Source organism: Hylobates moloch, unplaced genomic scaffold (genome assembly GCF_009828535.3).
Source record: "Hylobates moloch isolate HMO894 unplaced genomic scaffold, HMol_V3 SCAFFOLD_5, whole genome shotgun sequence".
Taxonomy (NCBI): Eukaryota; Metazoa; Chordata; class Mammalia; order Primates; family Hylobatidae; genus Hylobates; species Hylobates moloch.
Genome location: NW_026652280.1, coordinates 55,130,560 through 55,148,842, shown reverse-complemented (window position 1 = coordinate 55,148,842; position 18,283 = coordinate 55,130,560). Strand labels below are relative to the sequence as shown.

Below are 18,283 nucleotides of genomic sequence, written 5' to 3'. Positions count from 1 at the left end.
GAAATACTTTTTCAGTGTCAGTTAAAGGGAAACTGTTACCACAAGCTTACTTTATCAAGAATCAGGAAGTACTATGAGACCAGCATTAGATTAAAACAGTGTTGTTTTGAGTGGAAGACTACATATTTTAGGTATCTGATTAGAAAACATACTCTTCAGAATTGTCTGGCTGGATTAATTTGCTAATTTGACCTTCTTCATCATTTGATGTGATGCCAGATACTAATAGCACAATTAACTTATCACTAAGCACTCGTATTACTTTAGCATTTTTTATGTCCTTAGTAGCTTTTGCTATAATGCTAGGAAATGCTGTGGTCATTTTAGCTTTTGTGGTGGACAAAAACTTAGACATAGAAGTAGTTATTTTTTTCTTGGTCATCTCTGACTTCTTTGTGGGTAAGTTATATGTCTTTATTTAAGACAATCTTTTCCAATTTTAATTTATTTCTAAAACCTTAAAATAAGCTTTTGTTATTTCAGGGGACTGTATACGACTAGGGAAAAATAAACACAAAAAGTTTAACTATTAAATTTTGGAGGGGACTATATGGCACTCTAACGGAATGTTATACATATGTAAATCAGTGTGGTAGGGGAATTTTCAGCTGAAAACAGTTTATTTTATTTTTATAGAATAAAGATAAGTCCAGTATAGCTCCAAAATTTTAATATAAGAGTTACTTGTTTCTGGTGCTATTTTCCTCATATGTTTAGGCTTATAAGTATTCCTCTTTAAATAAATATGGTTTTCTTGGTATCACAGTGTTGGAGTAATAAGAAATTATGTATCTGCTAGTAACTAGTGCAATCAGAAAGTAGCATATTCAGATCAATTAAATAATATGATTAATAGTATTAATGTAATGATATGGCATAGAATTTTGTAAAATATACCCAACTGTAAACTGCCTTGCATATAATATGATATCATAGCATTATATCATCGTTAAGAGACCATAGAAATCAAACTAACTTTCTCTGAAAACATGCACTTTATAATTTTTCACTGCCTGATGCTTATTATTTTTAAACAATGCTTATCATAATAAGTAGATGTACAGAAATGTCAGCTGGTGATACTATTTTACAGGAGTTTCTAGTATAATTTAATCTGGCATATTCAGATTATTTTTGTTTATAACTACATAAAGCTTACATTTATGTTAAAGTGAAATAAACACATAAAATACTTAGTTCGTTCCCTGGAATAAAGTGGTTACTCAACAAATGTTAGTTCTCTTTTTTTTTTTTTTTAAATTTCTCTGCAGATATGGGTCAACCCCAATCTAGGTCACAAATGTTAGTATAGTATCTGGCCTGTATAATACTGCTAGGTATGCAAGCACTATTAGGTAATCAAGGGATCTATAGAAGATTAGGTTAGTCTCTTTCAGTAAGGTTTTGATGTAGAAGAGTGGACAAGAGATGTTCAGAAATGACTATAGCAGTATAGAGTAACATGAGACCCCACGAAGACCTAACAAGTGCTATGGTCACTTGGAGGAGGGATAAAGCACGTTTAGTTAGCGAATAAAGGCATTTACCATGAACTTTGAAGGATGGATAGAATTTCCACAGTCAGAGATAGGGCAAACGGTTCTTTGCTCCAAGAATGAGCAAAGGCACATGCTGGTAGAAAATCACTGTGCTTATCTTCTAAGGGAGAGCTTGGAGTTGGCTGGTGTGCAGATGGGTGCAGGGGAGCCGTAGAGATGAAGCTGAAATCTATAAAGTGAGGGCCTTTAAATACCAGCGTGAGTGTGGAGTGGAGTTTATTCAGCAGGCCTTGTGGAGATTTAAAGATTTTAGAACAGGAGAGTGGTTGAACAGATCAAAGCTTTACTTTAGAGGCATTGGAAGAGCCATAGGAAATGGGGAAACTGGAGTGCGGGGTGGCATGGTTTCAGAGATGATCCTGCAGCAATCTAGGCAGAAATCATGCAGTTAGGACCTGAGCTAGGATGATTGGAAAGGAAGGCCAACAGGCAGAGCAGCTAAGGGTGGGGTTGGGCGGGAAAAGAGAAAGCTGATTTAAAGATTGGGCTTCTGAGACTAAGAACAGTACAGTGCTCTTCAAAGAAACAGGAAGTATTTGGGCAGGACAGCTCTGGTTCTGATGTTGCACTGGAAGTTCTGGAGAAAAATTCTAGTTGGGGAGATTGATTTAGGAGTCATGGCATAGAAATGACACATAAAGGCAGCTAACCCATAAAGAAGTATTGAAAAAATGCACTATCTCCCCATTTGTTTCCTCAATTCTGTCCCTTCAGGTAACCAACATTTGCTGCTTGATGTAGATCCTTCCACATCATTCTCTGTGCTCCCATGAACATGTACAAATACACGAGTTTACTTATGTGAACATAGAGAAAGTTCCACTATAAATATATGTATCCTTTGCTTCTTCCTTCTTCACAAGATCCTGTGACTTGTGACAGTCAGCACTTAAAATAGATGATGTGTTTTTACTAACCCAAAGGGAGTGAGGCCCTGACTGCCCCAGTTTTAGGGTGGGAAGGGTGAGACAGCTGAGAGAGCCTGGGGCCTGAAGCTTTTGAATAAAGATGGTTCTAGGTAAAAATGTCTCCATGTCTGGCCCAAGGCCAGCATCATGGCAGTCCCACCCTCAAGGGCTTGAGCTTGTCTTTGGAAAATGGCCCTGCAGATGTAGTTATTCAGCAGTCCTGGTGATCTCCTCCATCAGCAGGTGGGTGAAGAAATAATTCTGATAATTTCTTTTGCTCCTGATTAAAGGAGTTGGGTGCAGGTCAGAGTCTCCTTTCATCTGCCTGCCAGCCTCATCCCTCACATCTCCCCTGCCTCCTGCCAGCTTCATCCAGAGGTCTGCATATTTAACGTAGGGCTCACCATGACACAGGCCCTGGGAGCTTTTTGTAACAGGATTCAAGTTTTCTGCCAATGCTGTTCTTTCTCCTTTGCCATGCTGGGAAATGAACCTTTCGTCTCAGCCTGGAAGAAGGCGTGGAGGTGGTGAGCATGCAGGGCAGAACTCATGAGAGGTATTCTGCAGCTGTAAGCTATTGATTCTTAACGTTTGGGGTCATGAGATCCAGAGCTCCAGAGCCACGTGACCGTGGCAGGGCAGATTAGACCCTCACATGTGCTTGGAACTGTGGCTTTGCTGGCTGAACGCCCTCTTCCCCCAGGTTTCAGAACTGGCCCTCTGTGGAGAATCTAAATTTGTGGCACCCAAGTTGCTAGCTTCTCAGGCTGAATTTACTGTTGAAAGCAAAGATTTATTGAGGAAAAATTCTAGTACTAGCTATACCGGACGTTATATAAATACACCTCATCTGTGTACTATTCTGGGAAACATACTATCTATATCTACATCAATATCTATAAAAGTGGTACCATGTAACCAGTGTTTCCATTTATGGGTACTTTCTTCTCATCTCCATGTTGTGTTGGCATTTGTAGCCTACAAGACCATGTGACAGACGGCTGGACAGGATCTTCAGGGGATAAAGGTGGTTGCTGCTATCAGAGCCTGAACCAAGTGTTCAGGATGGCAGAATTTATCTTGATACCTGTATGCCTGAGTTCAAGACTCTTTTCTGGCCTTCTGTATTTATCTGCTCAGGCTGCCGTAACAACATACCCTAGACTGGGAGGCTTAAACAACTGACATTTATTTTCTCACAGTTCTGGAGCTGGGGACATCCCAGATCAAGATTCTGGCCAATTTTGGTTCCTGACAAGGGCTGTCTTTCTGGCTTGCAGATGGCTGCCGTCTACCTGCGTCCACAAGAGGCCTTTCTCTGAGTGTGCAGAGAGAGAGAGAGAGAGTGAGCTCTCTGTTGTCTCTTCTTATAAGGACACTATTGGATCAGGGCCCCACTCTTATGAACTCTTTTACTCTTAATTTTGTCCTTAAAGGTCTTAGTTCCAACTATAGCCACATAGGGGGTTAGGGTAGGGCTCCAACATGTGAATTTGGGGAGGGCACATACACATTCAGGCCATAACACCCTCTGTGCGCTCACCGTCATCCACACATTCCTCTGGCGGCCCAAAGGATTTACTTGGGGATTTCAGCTCCTCCCATCTTTTGATTGCCATTTTCTCATGGAAGATGTAGCTTCTTAGCTGCCTTAGAAAGAAGGGACGATGCCAGATGGGTGGCAATTTTAAAGCAAACTGGGCTTCTCCATCCTCATCTATTTGTTCATCCAACAATTATTTCTTTTTTTTTTTTTTTTTTTTGAGTCAGAGTCTGGCTCTGTCCCCCAGGCTGGAGTGCAGTGGCACCATCTCGGCTCACTGCAAGCTCCGTCTCCCGGGTTCACGCCATTCTCCTGCCTCAGCCTCCCGAGTAGCTGGGACTACAGGCGCCCGCCACCACGCCCTGCTAATTTTTTTTTGTATTTTTAGTAGAGACAGGGTTTCACTATGTTGGCCAGGATGGTCTCGAACTCCTGACCTCGTGATCCGCCCACCTCGGCCTCCCAAAGTGCTAGGATTACAGGCTTGAGCCACCGTGCCCGGCCCAATTATTTCTTTTGAAGCAGGCACTTTCTGAGGTGCTGGGGATAGAGCAGTAAAAATACAGGTGAAAATCCCTGCTCTCATGATGCTTCTATTTCTACTGGGAGCAGGGCAATGGAGACAGAAAATAAACTAGAAAAATAACTAAACAAATTATATAGTATTTTAGATGGTGATAATTGCCACTGAAAAAAATGCAGAGAGGAGGGAAAGGGAGTGTGTTGGGAGTGGGGCTGCAATTTTAAACCTTGGAGCTAGAATTTACTGAGAAAGACACATTTGAAGCCTGGGCGAGGTGGCTTACATCTGTAATCCCAGCACTTTGAGAGGCCGAGGTGGGTGGATCACTTAAGGCCAGGAGTTCGAGACCAGCCTGGCCAACATGGTGAAACTCCAATCTCTACTAAAAATACAAAAGTTAGCCGGGCGTGGTGGCATGTGCCTGTAATCCCAGTTACTCAGGAGGCTGAGGCAAGAGAATCACTTGAACCCAGGAGGTGGAGGTTGCAGTGAGTCGAGATCATGCTACTGCACTCCGGCTTGGGTGAGAGAGCCAGACTGCGTCAAAAAACAAACAAACAAAACAAAAACGAAAGACATTTGAGCAAACAGAAGGCGCCCTTGGGGGAAGAGCATTTCACGCCAAGGAACAGCAGGTGCGCAGGATCTGAGGCAAAAGGGTGGGTGGTGCATTGGAGGCCAGAAGGGCTGGGGTGGAGTGATTGAGGGGTGAGAAGTAGGAGTGGGACTGGGGAGGTGGGGGCATATAGTTTGTTTTCTTTTACTTTTGTCTTAATCTTTTCAAGAAACTGGCTCTTAGTTTTACTTATCAGCTCCATTTGACCCAAAAACACAATTCTAGAATCGAAGGTGTAGAAACACTTCAGAGTAGGTGTATTAGAGAAATAGTTCAGATTCAGTTTTTTTGCAACTCGTTCGGAATGAGCCACAGACATCTCCGTTGCTCAACAAGACAGAGGAACTGAGCATGACACAAGTACGGTAGCGTTACCTAGAATGCAGGGTGACAGCACAGTAGGGGTTATGAAAACCAAAGGAATATCCTAGAGCCTGTCTTCAGCTAACCACTGTTTCCAGCAGCATCTAGGCTTTTGAATACATCCTTCCTCTTTGGCGTAAATCAGAAAGTGTGTGACAAAGAGCATTTACCTCCCACCCCCTGCCCTGAACCTCTCAGTCAGTGGTGTCTAGAATGCATTACTAGTATCTGTCTTCTTTCCATTCTGTGGAAGAAATGAGTTCCAGTGTTGAAAATACTCGTGTGGGAACATTGGAAGCCACAACCGTGGGCTGAAATAGAATAAATGTCTCTCTTTTGGGGATACTTTGATTTACCTCAAGTGGACCTGGTGACCTATATTATTTTGTTTGTTTATTTATTTATTTATTTACTTATTTTTGAGGCAGGGTCTCACTCTGTTGCCCAGGCTGGAGTGCAGTGGCGTGATCACGGCTCACTCCAGTCTTGACCTCCCTGGCTCAAGTGATCCTCCTGCCTCAACCTCTTGGTTAGCTGGAACTACAGGCATGTGCCACCATGTTCAGCTAATTTTTGTATTTTTTTTTTTTTGTAGAAATAGGGTTTTGCCATGTTGCCCAGGCTGGTCTCCAACTCCTGAGCTCAAGTGAGCTACCTGCCTCAGCCTCCCAAGGTGCTGGGATTACAGGCATGAGCCACCACTCTCAGCCAGTGACCTGTTTTATACCATAGACATACACACACATACCCTGGAGATGAAAGGCACCCTAGGAAGTTTACTTATCATTAAAAATATAATTGAAACATGAAACAAACAGGTTGTTTAAACTACATATAAGAACTGACCATGCAGCTCTTCATCTCTGTGGTGTCTTGTCTTTCATCTTTGTATGTAAACCTAGGGACAGAATACGAGGGTTTAGCACTACCTTCCACTGGTTCTGAAACCATGCCGTTATAGCCTCATGTGGTCTTGTTTTTGGAGAATGCAGGCTTTCCTTCTTCCTTTCCTTTTCCTTTATCTTTGCTATTCTTAATAATAGACTAATTCGGTTCTCATGAAAAAATGGGAATTCCTGGAAGTACCTGATACATTTGAAGTAACTCAACAAATTAAGATTTCATCTCAGCTTCCACTTAATAGATCATATTCTTAGCAACTAATGATACCTATTTGAAATGCCAATGCAATTAAAAACCCCTAAAAGCTAAAGGGAAAGGAACCTTGTTTCGTCACTTTTCAGTTAAGCAGTTTCTATGCTGGGCTGAATCACTGTGGTAGAGCTTATCTATTTGTTCATGCAGTGAAGAGTTGTAGATAAAGTCAGAGGTTCTGAAATCACAATCCCTGGTTTCACATGCAATCTTCTTCACTTGCTAGTTGAGTGGACCTTGGTCTAATTGTCTCTTTTCTGAGCTTTAGGTTCTTTAACTGTTAACTCAGCATGGTCCCTTCCTCACACAGTTTCTATGAAGATGAAATGAGGTGACATTTGCAATGCACACAGCACAGGGTCTGCCATATGGTAATTGTATAAGACATATTAGCTGTTATTAATTTAAGTGAAATGTATAAGTCATTGGCCAACTCTAGAGGCTGCAGGAAATACAAACATTGATTTGCGATATGACCCTAATCCTCAGGAGAGACAGACTAAAAAGATGACTATGATATAAAAGTAGAATGTAATTAATGGATGAGAGAGGGAAACATGAGCAAAGAACCAGGAAAGTGCAGAGGACAGAGGGGTCACTTCCTCTGAGGAAGCTCCAAGAAAGAGGACATGGAGGAGGTCACTTTTTGGTCTCAGTGAAAAATGAGAAAGAAGTGAATTGACTTTTTATTTATTTGAGATAGAGTTTTGCTCTGTCACCCAGGATGGAGTGCAGTGGCACAATCTCAGTTCACTGCAACCTCCACCTCCTGGGTTCAAGCAATTCTCCTGCCTCAGCCTCCTGAATAGCTGGGATTACAGGCGTGCACCACCACACTCAGCTAATTTTTGTATTTTTAGTAGAGATGAGGTTTCACCATGTTGGGCAGGCTGGTCTTGAACTCCTGACCTCAGGTGATCCACCTGCCTCGGCCTCCCAGAGGGCTGGGATTACAGGTGTGGACCACCGTGCCCGGCCTGAATTGACCTTTTAGTAGAAGACAGGTAGACATTTTAGGAAGAAAGAATGATGTTGGCAGAGAAAAAAGAGATGTGAAAATGTGCCATGTGTTTGGAGGAAGGGTGGTCCATCCTGTTGGGGTTAGAGCATGAAAAAAGTAAAGATGATTTATGCTGCCTGTGGCTAGAAATACAAGACTTGTACTTAATTTGGAAAGTAGAAAGGAGCCATTGAAAATACAGTCACCCCTTGGTGTCTGTGGGGGGTTTGTTCCAGGAATCCCCTTAGATAGCAGAATCCAAGAAAGCTGAAGTCCCTGATATAAAATGCTGTAGTATTTCCATATAATCTATGTACATCCTCCCATATACTTTATTATTTATTATTATTTTTGATAATAAAGATGGGGTTTCACCATGTTGCCCAGGCCAGTTTCGAACTCCTGTCCTCAAGTGATCCGCCCACCGTGGTCTCTCAAAGTGCTGCGATTACAGGCGTGAGTTACCACGCCCGGCCCCTCCCATATACTTTAAATCATCAGTAGATTGTGTATAATACCAAAGACAATATGAGCGCTATGTAAATAGCTGTTATACTGTAGTGTTTAGAGAATAATGACCAGAAGTCATTACCATTAGTCAAAGTCTATACATGTCCAGTACAGATGCAGTTTTTTCCAAATATTTTCTATCTGTGGTTGGTTGAATCCACAGACGTAGAATTCACGGATAAGGAGGGCCCATTGTGCAATGTTCATGACCCCTCTTCTAAAAATGGCATTTAAGGAGTGTGTAGAAAATCAGTCCTGAGCTGCTTGATGAAATACCGTGAATTTCTAAATCAGAGACAAATCATTTGTTGTGAATTCAGATATGTCATCGTGTTGTGTAGCCATTAAAACATGCCCATTTGTGTTCATTGATGTGTGCTATGTTTTTACACTTATGTTTTTCCTGTGCAGGTGTGATCTCCATTCCTTTGTACATCCCTCACACGCTGTTCGAATGGGATTTTGGAAAGGAAATCTGTGTATTTTGGCTCACTACTGACTATCTTTTATGTACAGCATCTGTGTATAACATTGTCCTCATCAGCTATGATCGATACCTGTCAGTCTCAAACGCTGTAAGTCAAAACATTAATTTATCCCCCTTAGAAGATTATGTAAATGTACATGATGGGTCCCCAAGCAAAAATTCTTTTAAACCTAATTTTTAATTTAATCGACAGGCCTTAGAGGAGGCCTATCCTTTTGTTGTCTGGCATAAAGTCCTTGCTGGTTGTTAGTTTGTGTGACTTGGATAATTCACTCACCTATGTGCCATTGAAATGGGAAGGAATCAAAGAAAACCCAAGGCAAGTTGTCCCAACTGGTATACTGAGTCTATAGTAGATTGGATAGACACGACCTTCATGACAGGTTTATGGGTTCTACTCCACAGACATATTGCGACCTAAATATATTCCTCGGAATGGAACTTGGAGGGCAGTAGAAAGAATCCCATACTTTGAAATGTGATGAGAAAATCAATTCTGAATGGCCAAAGGAAAAGACAGTATATAGGGAAGCTACAGTTTACACAGTGGGACCAGCCAGAAAGATCAAGTCCTCGTGCCATTTTAGAATCTGGGCCAAGAAAGGTGGAACTTACTCAAGATTTGGAATAGCCTCATCTATGAGTTAGTGGAAATTTTTAAGTCAGCTAAATTTCTCAGCAATGGATCAAAAGAGAGAATAAGGTTGAAGTAAGGACAAGGGGGCCATAGAAATGTGGGGCAGTGATCTGAAACCTTTGAGGCCTAGATGGGAAACTTCCTTCACTCCCCTCTCAGGGACCCAACTGTTTGGGGGACTACTGTGTGATAGGCATTTTGCTAAGTGCTGGGATACGGAAGTGAATATGCAGAGTCTCCATTTTATTTTTCTTTCCAACTTTTGTTTTGGCTTCAGGGGGTACGTGTGCAGGTTTGTTACATGAGTAAGCTGTGTGTCGCGGGGGTTTTGGTGTAGGGATTGTCACCCAGGGAATGAGCACAGTATCTGATCAGTAGTTTTTTGATCCTCTCCCTCCTCCCACCCACCACCCTCAGGTAGGCCCCAGTATCTATTGTTTCTTTTTTTGTGTGAGTCTCTATTTTTGACGAGCGTAGTCATCTACGTGGAGGCAGATTCAGGAACAAGTCGGTTCAGTACAATGGACTAAGTGCTGTCCTGGGGTGTTGAGAGGACAGTGACAGCTCTAGCCTGGGATGATTGTGCAGCTGGAGGTTGATAGGATTAGAAGGTTTATTAGATCAGGCATAGATAAACTGCTGTGACAAAGAGTCTCCAAAATGTGGAGGCTTAAGCAAGATAAAAGTTTATTTTTCTCTCACATAACAGTCCATGAAAGAGTGGATTCTCTGCTCCGGGAACTTACCCAGGAACCCTGCTGGTAGGGTGGCTCTGCACCCTTTAGGGCAGGGACTGGCAAACTTTCATTATCAAGAGCCAGATAACAAATAATTTGGCTTTGTAGAACCTATGGTTTCTGTTGCAACTGCTCAAATGTGCCATTGTAGCCCCCAAACAGCCATAGATGATATATACAAAAATGTACTTGGCTCTATTCCAATAAAACTTTATTTGCCCAAACAGATGGTGGGCCACATTTGTTTCTCTTTTTTTTTTTTTTTGGAGACAGGGTCTCGCTGTGTCACCTAGGCTGGAGTGCAATGGCATGATCTTGGCTCACTGCAACCTCTGCCTCCCAGGTTCAAGTGATCCTTCTGCCTCAGCCTCCCGAGTAGCTGGGATTACAGGTGCACGCCACCAAGCCTGGCTAATTTTTGTATTTTTAGTAGAGACGGGCTTTCACTGTGTTGGCCAGGCTGGTTTTGTACTCCTGATCTCACGTGATCCACCTGCCTCTGCCTCCCAAAGTGCTCAAAGTGCTGGGATTACAGGTATGAGCCACTGCACCTAGCCCATATTTGTTTCACGGACAGTAGTTTTCTGGCCTCTGCTTTAGGCCATTCTCCTCCTCTGCATGGCCAAAGTCAGGCTGTTGTCATACTAGATTCTGGGAAAGGGAAGAAGTCCAGAGCAAGGGAATTTTTTTTTTTTTTTATTTTTTAACTAAGTAGTGCAGAGTCACACAGTCATTTCCACTTACATTTTATTGGTGAAACTTAGTTACATGGTCCCATCTCGCCACAAAGGAAGCTGGGAAACTCTAGTTGAGCCACCACATAGTTAGGAAGGAGGGGAGAATGGACGTGGGAGGACAGCCAGCTATGTCTCCTCCTTAGCATCGCATACTTCATTGGCGCCAGGGACCACTGCAGTTTGTATTGTATGTGGAGAGTGCAGATGAGCTTGGATTAACAATTCAAATGCCTATAGTCTCATACTTTTCAAACTGCTGGCCTTGACCCATTATTGATTTATGATATCAATTTAGTGGGTTGTGACCTTTCTTTTTTCAATGAAAAAAATATGGAATTAAACAGAATAGAACAGCTGAGCATGGTGGCTCATGCTTGTAATCCCAGCACTTTGGGAGGCCAAGGCAGGTGGATCTCTTGAGGTCAGGAGTTGGAGACCAGCCTGGCCAATATGGTGAAACCCCGCCTCTACTAAAAATACAAAAATTTAGCCAGGCGTGGTGGCACTTGTCTGTAATCCCAGCTACTTGGGAGGCTGAGGAAGGAGAATTTCTTGAACCTGGGAGGCAGAGGTTGCAGTGAGCTGAGATTGCACCATTGCACTCCAGCCTGGGTGTTGCAGCAAGACTCCAACTCAAAAAAAAAAAAAAAAAAAAAAGAAATGGAATAGAACAAAATAAAAAAATTAGAAAACTTCAGATTATCTTGTACATAATAAAAGTAAATACTGTTTTATGAATACTTCGTCCCTGTGCTTGGTTGTGATATACACTATAATTTTACTTTAGATGACAGTCAAGTGTTTGAAAAATAATGCTCGAATTCAGAATCTTTCCCATTTGTACTTTCAAAACTTCCTTTCTTTCTGGGTTAACATTTCTTTTTAATCTCCACTGGATGTTCCTAGGGCTTCCTTCTCTGGATGTCCCAGCTTTTGAATTTACTCTCAGGTTTGTGGGCAGAAAAGGGACAGCTTACCCAGTTGGGAAAAGTGCTTAGAGGTTACAGAGAGATGAGGGATGATGCCCAGAGGGAATGTAGACTTTCTTTTTGTTTTTTGTTTTTATTTTTTTAAATTTTTATTTCTTTGAGACAGAGTCTGGTTCTGTCGCCCAGGCTGGAGTGCAGTGGCAAGATCTTGGCTCACTGCAAACTTCCCCTCCCGGGTTCAAGCCATTCTTGTGCCTCAGCCTCCTGAGTAGCTGTGATTACAGGCGCGTGCCAGCATGCTTGGCTAATTTTTGTATTTTTAGTAGAGACAGGGTTTTGCCATGTTGGCCAGGGTGATTTCGAACTCCTGACCTCAAGTGATCCGCCCCCCTCAGCCTCCCAAAGTGCTAAGATTACAGGCATGAGTCACCATGCCCGGCCTGTTTTTTGTTTTTAAATCCTAGTCTTGTCTTGAATAATTCCCCTGGCAATTCAGGCTGTAAACTTGGTGATGGATGGGTTGGCTAGATCCTGGGTCCCCGGTGCACAGCACAGAGTAGAATACATAGCGTTTCCACAAATGAATGTGTGGATGCTGGCAGGGGTGCTCAGGCAGACCTTGTACCTCTGCTGGCGAATAGTTCAAATGCAGCCATGTGAAAACAGAAGGAAGCCTTCAAAGACCACTGGGATCCCATAGGAAGTAGCAGTGGGGAAGCTGAACTCTTACTGTAGCTGAAAGTACAGGAGACAGTGTGATAGGGGAAAGGGATGGGCGGCCTGGGAAATGGAAATCTGCCAATAATTTGGAAAAGAAAAGCCCAGTGCAGGTGGAGCACATGATTACAGTCCTCAGAGAGGTTTTCTGGAGGGGCAGATTCCATGTGGCTGAAGTCAGAGTTGGGTGGGGAATGAGAACAGCAGGGCTTCATGGTAGCTGGAGGGAATGGGAATTAAAATGTACAAAAAGGGTTTGGTGCGGTGGCTCACGCCTGTAATCCCAGGGCTTTGGAAGGCCGAGGCTGGCAGATCACTTGAGGTTAGGAGTTCGAGACCAGCCTGGCCAACATGGCAAAACACAGTCTCTACTAAAAATACAAAAATCAGCCGGGCTTGGTGGTGGGCGCCTGTAATCTCAGCTACTCGGGAGACGGAGGCAGGAGAATCACTTGAACCCAGAAGGCAGAGGCTGCAGTGAGCCAAGATCACACCACTGCACTTCAGCCTGGGCGACAAAGTGAGACTCCATCTCAAAAAAAAAAAAAAAAAAGTACAAAAAAGTATACAGAATTAAGATAGTAAAAGAAGGGTATTTCTTTACCTGCAGATGAAGAAAGAAACTTGACAGTAAAATCAAGACCACAGGAAATCTCATGGCTGGGAGGACACACTGGGGCATTGTGTTTGTTTGCTGGGGCTACCAAAACAAGACCACAAACTGGGTTGCTGAAAACAACAGGAATTTATTCTGTCACGGTTCTGGAGACTAGACATTTGAAATCGAGGTGCTGACAGGGCCATCCTTTCTCGGAAGGCTCCAGGACACCTCGTTCTGTGCCTGTCTTTTAGCTTCTGGTGTTGCCAGCAACCCCTGGCATTCCTTGGCTTGTAGATGCATCCCTCCAGTCTTTACGTCTGTTGTAACGTGGTGTTGTCTCCCTGGATCTGTGTCTGTGTCTCTGCTTTCTCTTCTTATGAGGACATATTAGATAGGGTGACCCCTAATTCAGTATGACCTCATCTTAACTGGATTACATCTGCAAACACCGTATTTCCAAATAAGGTCACATTCGCAGGTACTGAGGGGTTTAGGACTTCACCATACCTTTTTGGGGGACATAATTTAACCCACAACAGGCACTTAGAATGGTCCTGAAATCCATCTCATTACTGACACCAACAAGTTCTAGTAGGCCGCTCGGCCTCGCCAAAAAAACCTGATTGACAGAAGGTGTGGATATTTTATTGGGGTGGGGAAAAACTAGAGTAAGAGACAGTGTCCTGAATAATGGGCATATTCTGTAGTGGGCAAGAGCTAGGCCACTGCGGTGTTTCAGGGACACCACTCCACGCAGCCTAAGTCTGGATTCAAGCAATGCTTGAACTGTCTATCTTTCGAAAACGCTCCCCGGAGATGCAGAGATCAGCATCCTCTTCACAGCTCCTTGGCTGTCCATTATCTCAATTGACCTTATGCATAATGGAAGAGAGATCACTTTCCAACATATTGTGTTATATCATTACCAAGGCTGAGCAGAGCAATTAAAAAACTAAATGCAGCTTTAGGACCATCTGGGTATTGTTACCATCTTCATAATCATTAGATTTAGTGCAAGAGATGTATTAATTAGTGGCACAGGAAGCAGAAGGCAAAAAAAAAAAAAGAAAAGTGTATTGCATGTGAGAGCTTGTGGTCAGCACCATATGCATTTTAGCTTAGCCTCAGAAAGACCAGCAATTTGAGAGAGAAAAAAAACAAAACAAAACAAAACAACCAAATCCATCTCCCTACAGTTAAAAAGAGAACTTAGTGTTTCTATTTTTAAATTATTAACTAGCTTTCTTTTACCTCCAGACAATAGAGGTCTTCTCAGCCTGTAGGATCCATCAAAGAAAGAGTGCTGGGCAATGTTGCACCCCTTTAAACCATGCAGAACGAGACTTAAAATCTCACAGATCAAATATGATACAAGAAACAGAAAAAAGGAAGCATGTACCAATTTCATGGGTAGATCCATTTTTTTTTGCCTGTGAGTGAGGAAATCAGAGAAACATTGAACAAGAGAGCTGAAAAGAAACTTGGAACCTTACAGGTTTTTTTTTTTTTTTTTTTTTTTTGAGACAGTCTCACTCTGTCACCAGGCTGGAGTGCAGTGGCTCCATCTCAGCTCACTGCAACCTCTGCCTCCCTGGTTTAAGCGATTCTTGTGCCTCAGCCTCCCAAGAGCTGGGACTACAGGCGTGAGCCACCATGCTGGGCCGAAACCTTACTGATTTAAATGGCTAACTTTTGTATTTTTGGTGGAGACAGGGTTTCACCTTGTTGGCCAGGCTGGTCTCGATCTCCTGACCTTGTGATCTGCCCGCCTCGGCCTCCCAAAGTGCTGGGATCACAGGCGTGAGCCACCATGCTGGGCCGAAACCTTACTGATTTAAATGAGGTTCAGAGAGGTTGTCTGTTCCAGGTCACCTTAAAGAGTTCCTTATCCCTCATAAAGAGTTCCTTATCCCTCATAAAGAGTTCCTTATCCCTCATAGAGTGATTGGTCTTAGGGGTCTTTAGATTTAGAAGACATTATTAAAGATTTCAGGATTGACATAAGGATTGTGGGTCCTGTGATGGGAGGGCAGTCCTCACTCATAGAATCTCATTTTCCTTTATAGAAGCCTGTCCTTGTGACCAAGGGGAGTTAGAATATTCTTCATCCTTAAAAAAGATGGTGGCACTAGCCACAGTCGTATCTCTCAAAGTGGCTGGTCGTCACAGCTTTGACATTGTTATTTGTCAGGTGGAAACACTTGCATAAAGAAGTAATGTGGGTGGGCTCAAGTTTGTAATCACAGCACTTTGAGAGGCTAAGACAGGAGGATTACTTGAATCTAGGAGTTTGAGACCAGCATGGACAACATAGTGAGACATTATCTCTACAAATAACAAAAAAATTTAGCTGGGTGTGGTGGTGTACACCTGTGGTCCTAGCCACTTGGGAGGCTAAAGCAGGAGGATCACTTGAGCCTAGGCAGTCAAGGCTGCAGTGAGCTGTGATTGTGCCACTGCACTGCAGCCCTGGACAATAGAACGAGACCCTGTCAGAAATAAACAAATGAACAAACAAACAAACACCAAGAAATGACTTGGTAATGCTTAATAGCAATGTCGTGTTTATCTGCAGCAGGTTTAAAAATCTTTTTTGGGCCAGGTGCGGTAGCTCACACATGTAATCCAAGCACTCTGGGAGGCTGAGGTGGGCGGATCACCTGAGGTCAGGAGTTTGAGACCAGCCTGGTCAACATGGTGAAACCCCATCTGTACTAAAAATACAAAAATTAGCTGAGTGTGGTGGTGGGCACCTGTAATCCCAGCTATTCAAGAGGCTGAGGCAAGGAGAATTGCTTGAACCTGGGAAGTGGTGGTTGCAGTGAGCCGAGATTGCGCCATTGCACTCCAGCCTGGGTGACAAGCGCGAAACTCTGTCAATAAAATAAAATAAAAACTAAAAAAAAAGTCTTTTTGTTGTGGTTAATCTTCTTGGGAGTGATGAGAGTCCTTTCTCTTTTTGATTCCACCTTGAAGTCTCAGCAAAAACCACAGAGTAGATTCTTTCTGTATATTGGAATCAGATAAGGCAATGGCTTTCAAACTCTTGACCATGATCACAGTGAGAAATGGATTTGGTGCTGTGATTCAGAGAAACTGCATTTCTCTTTATTTATATATATGTATCTCTGTTCCCAAAAACATATTGCTTTATTTGATGAAACATCATTAAAGAACACCTACACTCACTATATGTGATGCATTCTGACATCAACTATTCAATTTCATTAAAAAGATCTGGTCATGCTCAGCCTGCAGATTGAGCAATACTGTGGTAAGGTGCGTCCAACTTCAGTTGTTTGACATTCAGATTAGTGTCAATTAGGAAAAACTGCTTTCTTATTTTACACATGGGCCTTGACATTTTCTATAGTATTCAGGGATTTAACCTTGAAAGTCACAGTCTTCTCCCCTGAAAACCATTAAGAAAGTCTGCCTCTTGGTCCAGGCTCCACTGAAGTCAAACCCTCTGTCATGGTCCACATCATGATACCCAGGTTAGTTAATGTCTCCATCCTTTGCACATCCCTGAAATTTCTAAGGACCTATGAGATACTTTATGCATTCAATGTACATTCATTATATTGAAAATAATTTGGTTTCTTCTAGATGTCTTATAGAACTCAACATACTGGGATCTTGAAGATTGTCACTCTGATGGTGGCCGTTTGGGTGCTGGCTTTCTTAGTGCATGGGCCAATGATTCGAGCTTCAGAGTCTTGGAAGGATGAAGGTAGTGAATGTGAACCTGGATGTTTTTTGGAATGGTACATCCTTGCCATCACATCATTCTTGGAATTCCTGATCCCAGTCATCTTAGTTGCTTATTTCAACATGAATATTTATTGGAGCCTGTGGAAGCGTGATCATCTCAGTAGGTGCCAAAGCCATCCTGGACTGACTGCTGTCTCTTCCAACATCTGTGGACACTCATTCAGAGGTAGACTATCTTCAAGGAGATCTCTTTCTGCATCGACAGAAGTACCTGCATCTCTTCATTCAGAGAGACAGAGGAGAAAGAGCAGTCTCATGTTTTCCTTAAGAACCAAGATGAATAGCAATACAATTGCTTCCAAAATGGGTTCCTTCTCCCAGTAAGATTCTGTAGCTCTTCACCAAAGGGAACATGTTGAACTGCTTAGAGCCAGGAGATTAGCCAAGTCACTGGCCATTCTCTTAGGGGTTTTTGCTGTTTGCTGGGCTCTGTATTCTCTGTTCACAATTGTCCTTTCATTTTACTCCTCCGCAACAGGTCCTAAATCAGTTTGGTACAGAATTGCATTTTGGCTTCAGTGGTTCAATTCCTTTGTCAATCCTCTTTTGTATCCATTGTGTCACAAGCGCTTTCAAAAGGCTTTCTTGAAAATATTTTGTATAAAAAAGCAACCTCTACCATCACCACACAGTCGGTCAGTATCTTCTTAAAGACAATTTTCTCACTTCTGTAAATTTTAGTCTCAATCTCACCTAAATGAATTAGGTCTGCCCTTTATCTTGCCCTTTTCATTCTACCAACAGATCTGCACTTTGAAGTCAATGGAAAATTACTCCAGTGAATAACAGCAGTATAATATTATGACTTGATAATATTTTTGTAAACTTGTAGTCATAATAGTACTATATTCTTCTTAGTCCTCACCTCTTCCTTGTCTTTTAGATCTTAATATCATGCTGATTACAAAAATCCAGTTTTGTTTTCTATGTTCCATGTATAATACAGTCTTAAGTGAATTTCTCTTTTTTATTTTATAGTAATAGAAAGTTATCCAGTTTGAAAATCATTCCCTAAAGCATGCAATAGGAAAAAGAACCTCCTGGCTGGGACTGCCCAACTCTGTGCTGATCAGTGGGTGGGTGAGGTAGGGTTTGAGTTGGCAAGAGCAGTGAACAGGAATGTGCCCAGGTGAGCTCCTGTGTGTGTCCAGATTTTATATTCCTAATCCCAGTAAGGAAGAAAGTGTAGTGTGGGAGAGGAAAGAGCTGATGACTGCAGTTCTCAAAGGTTCTCAGTGAAGTTATTTTGGAGGCCCTGGTGGTCACAGGATCAGAAGGCAAGGAATAGGCAGTGGTCACCAATGGTTGAAAGTATGGCTTGTCCCATTTCTTCCTGTTCTGTTTTTCCAGCTTCCACATCAGCTTCCTTTTTTGAGAACATATAGAAGAAGAAGGCTAAGAGATGGTGAAGAGACTACATGATTAAATTAGGTAGACCTGGTATGCAGTCACTGAACTAGTAGATGCCAATAATTATTATTTAAAAA

General features: G+C 42.5%; 1 protein-coding gene across 1 annotated transcript; it reads left to right on the top strand.

The window, feature by feature from the left end:
- The first annotated feature begins 212 nt into the window (after positions 1-212).
- HRH4 (histamine receptor H4) lies at positions 213-17,447 on the top strand. Its single transcript, XM_032151727.3, is given in 3 exon segments — positions 213-399; positions 8,589-8,752; positions 16,632-17,447. Coding segments are annotated over 3 exon segments (1,167 nt in total).
- The last annotated feature ends 836 nt before the right edge of the window (positions 17,448-18,283 follow it).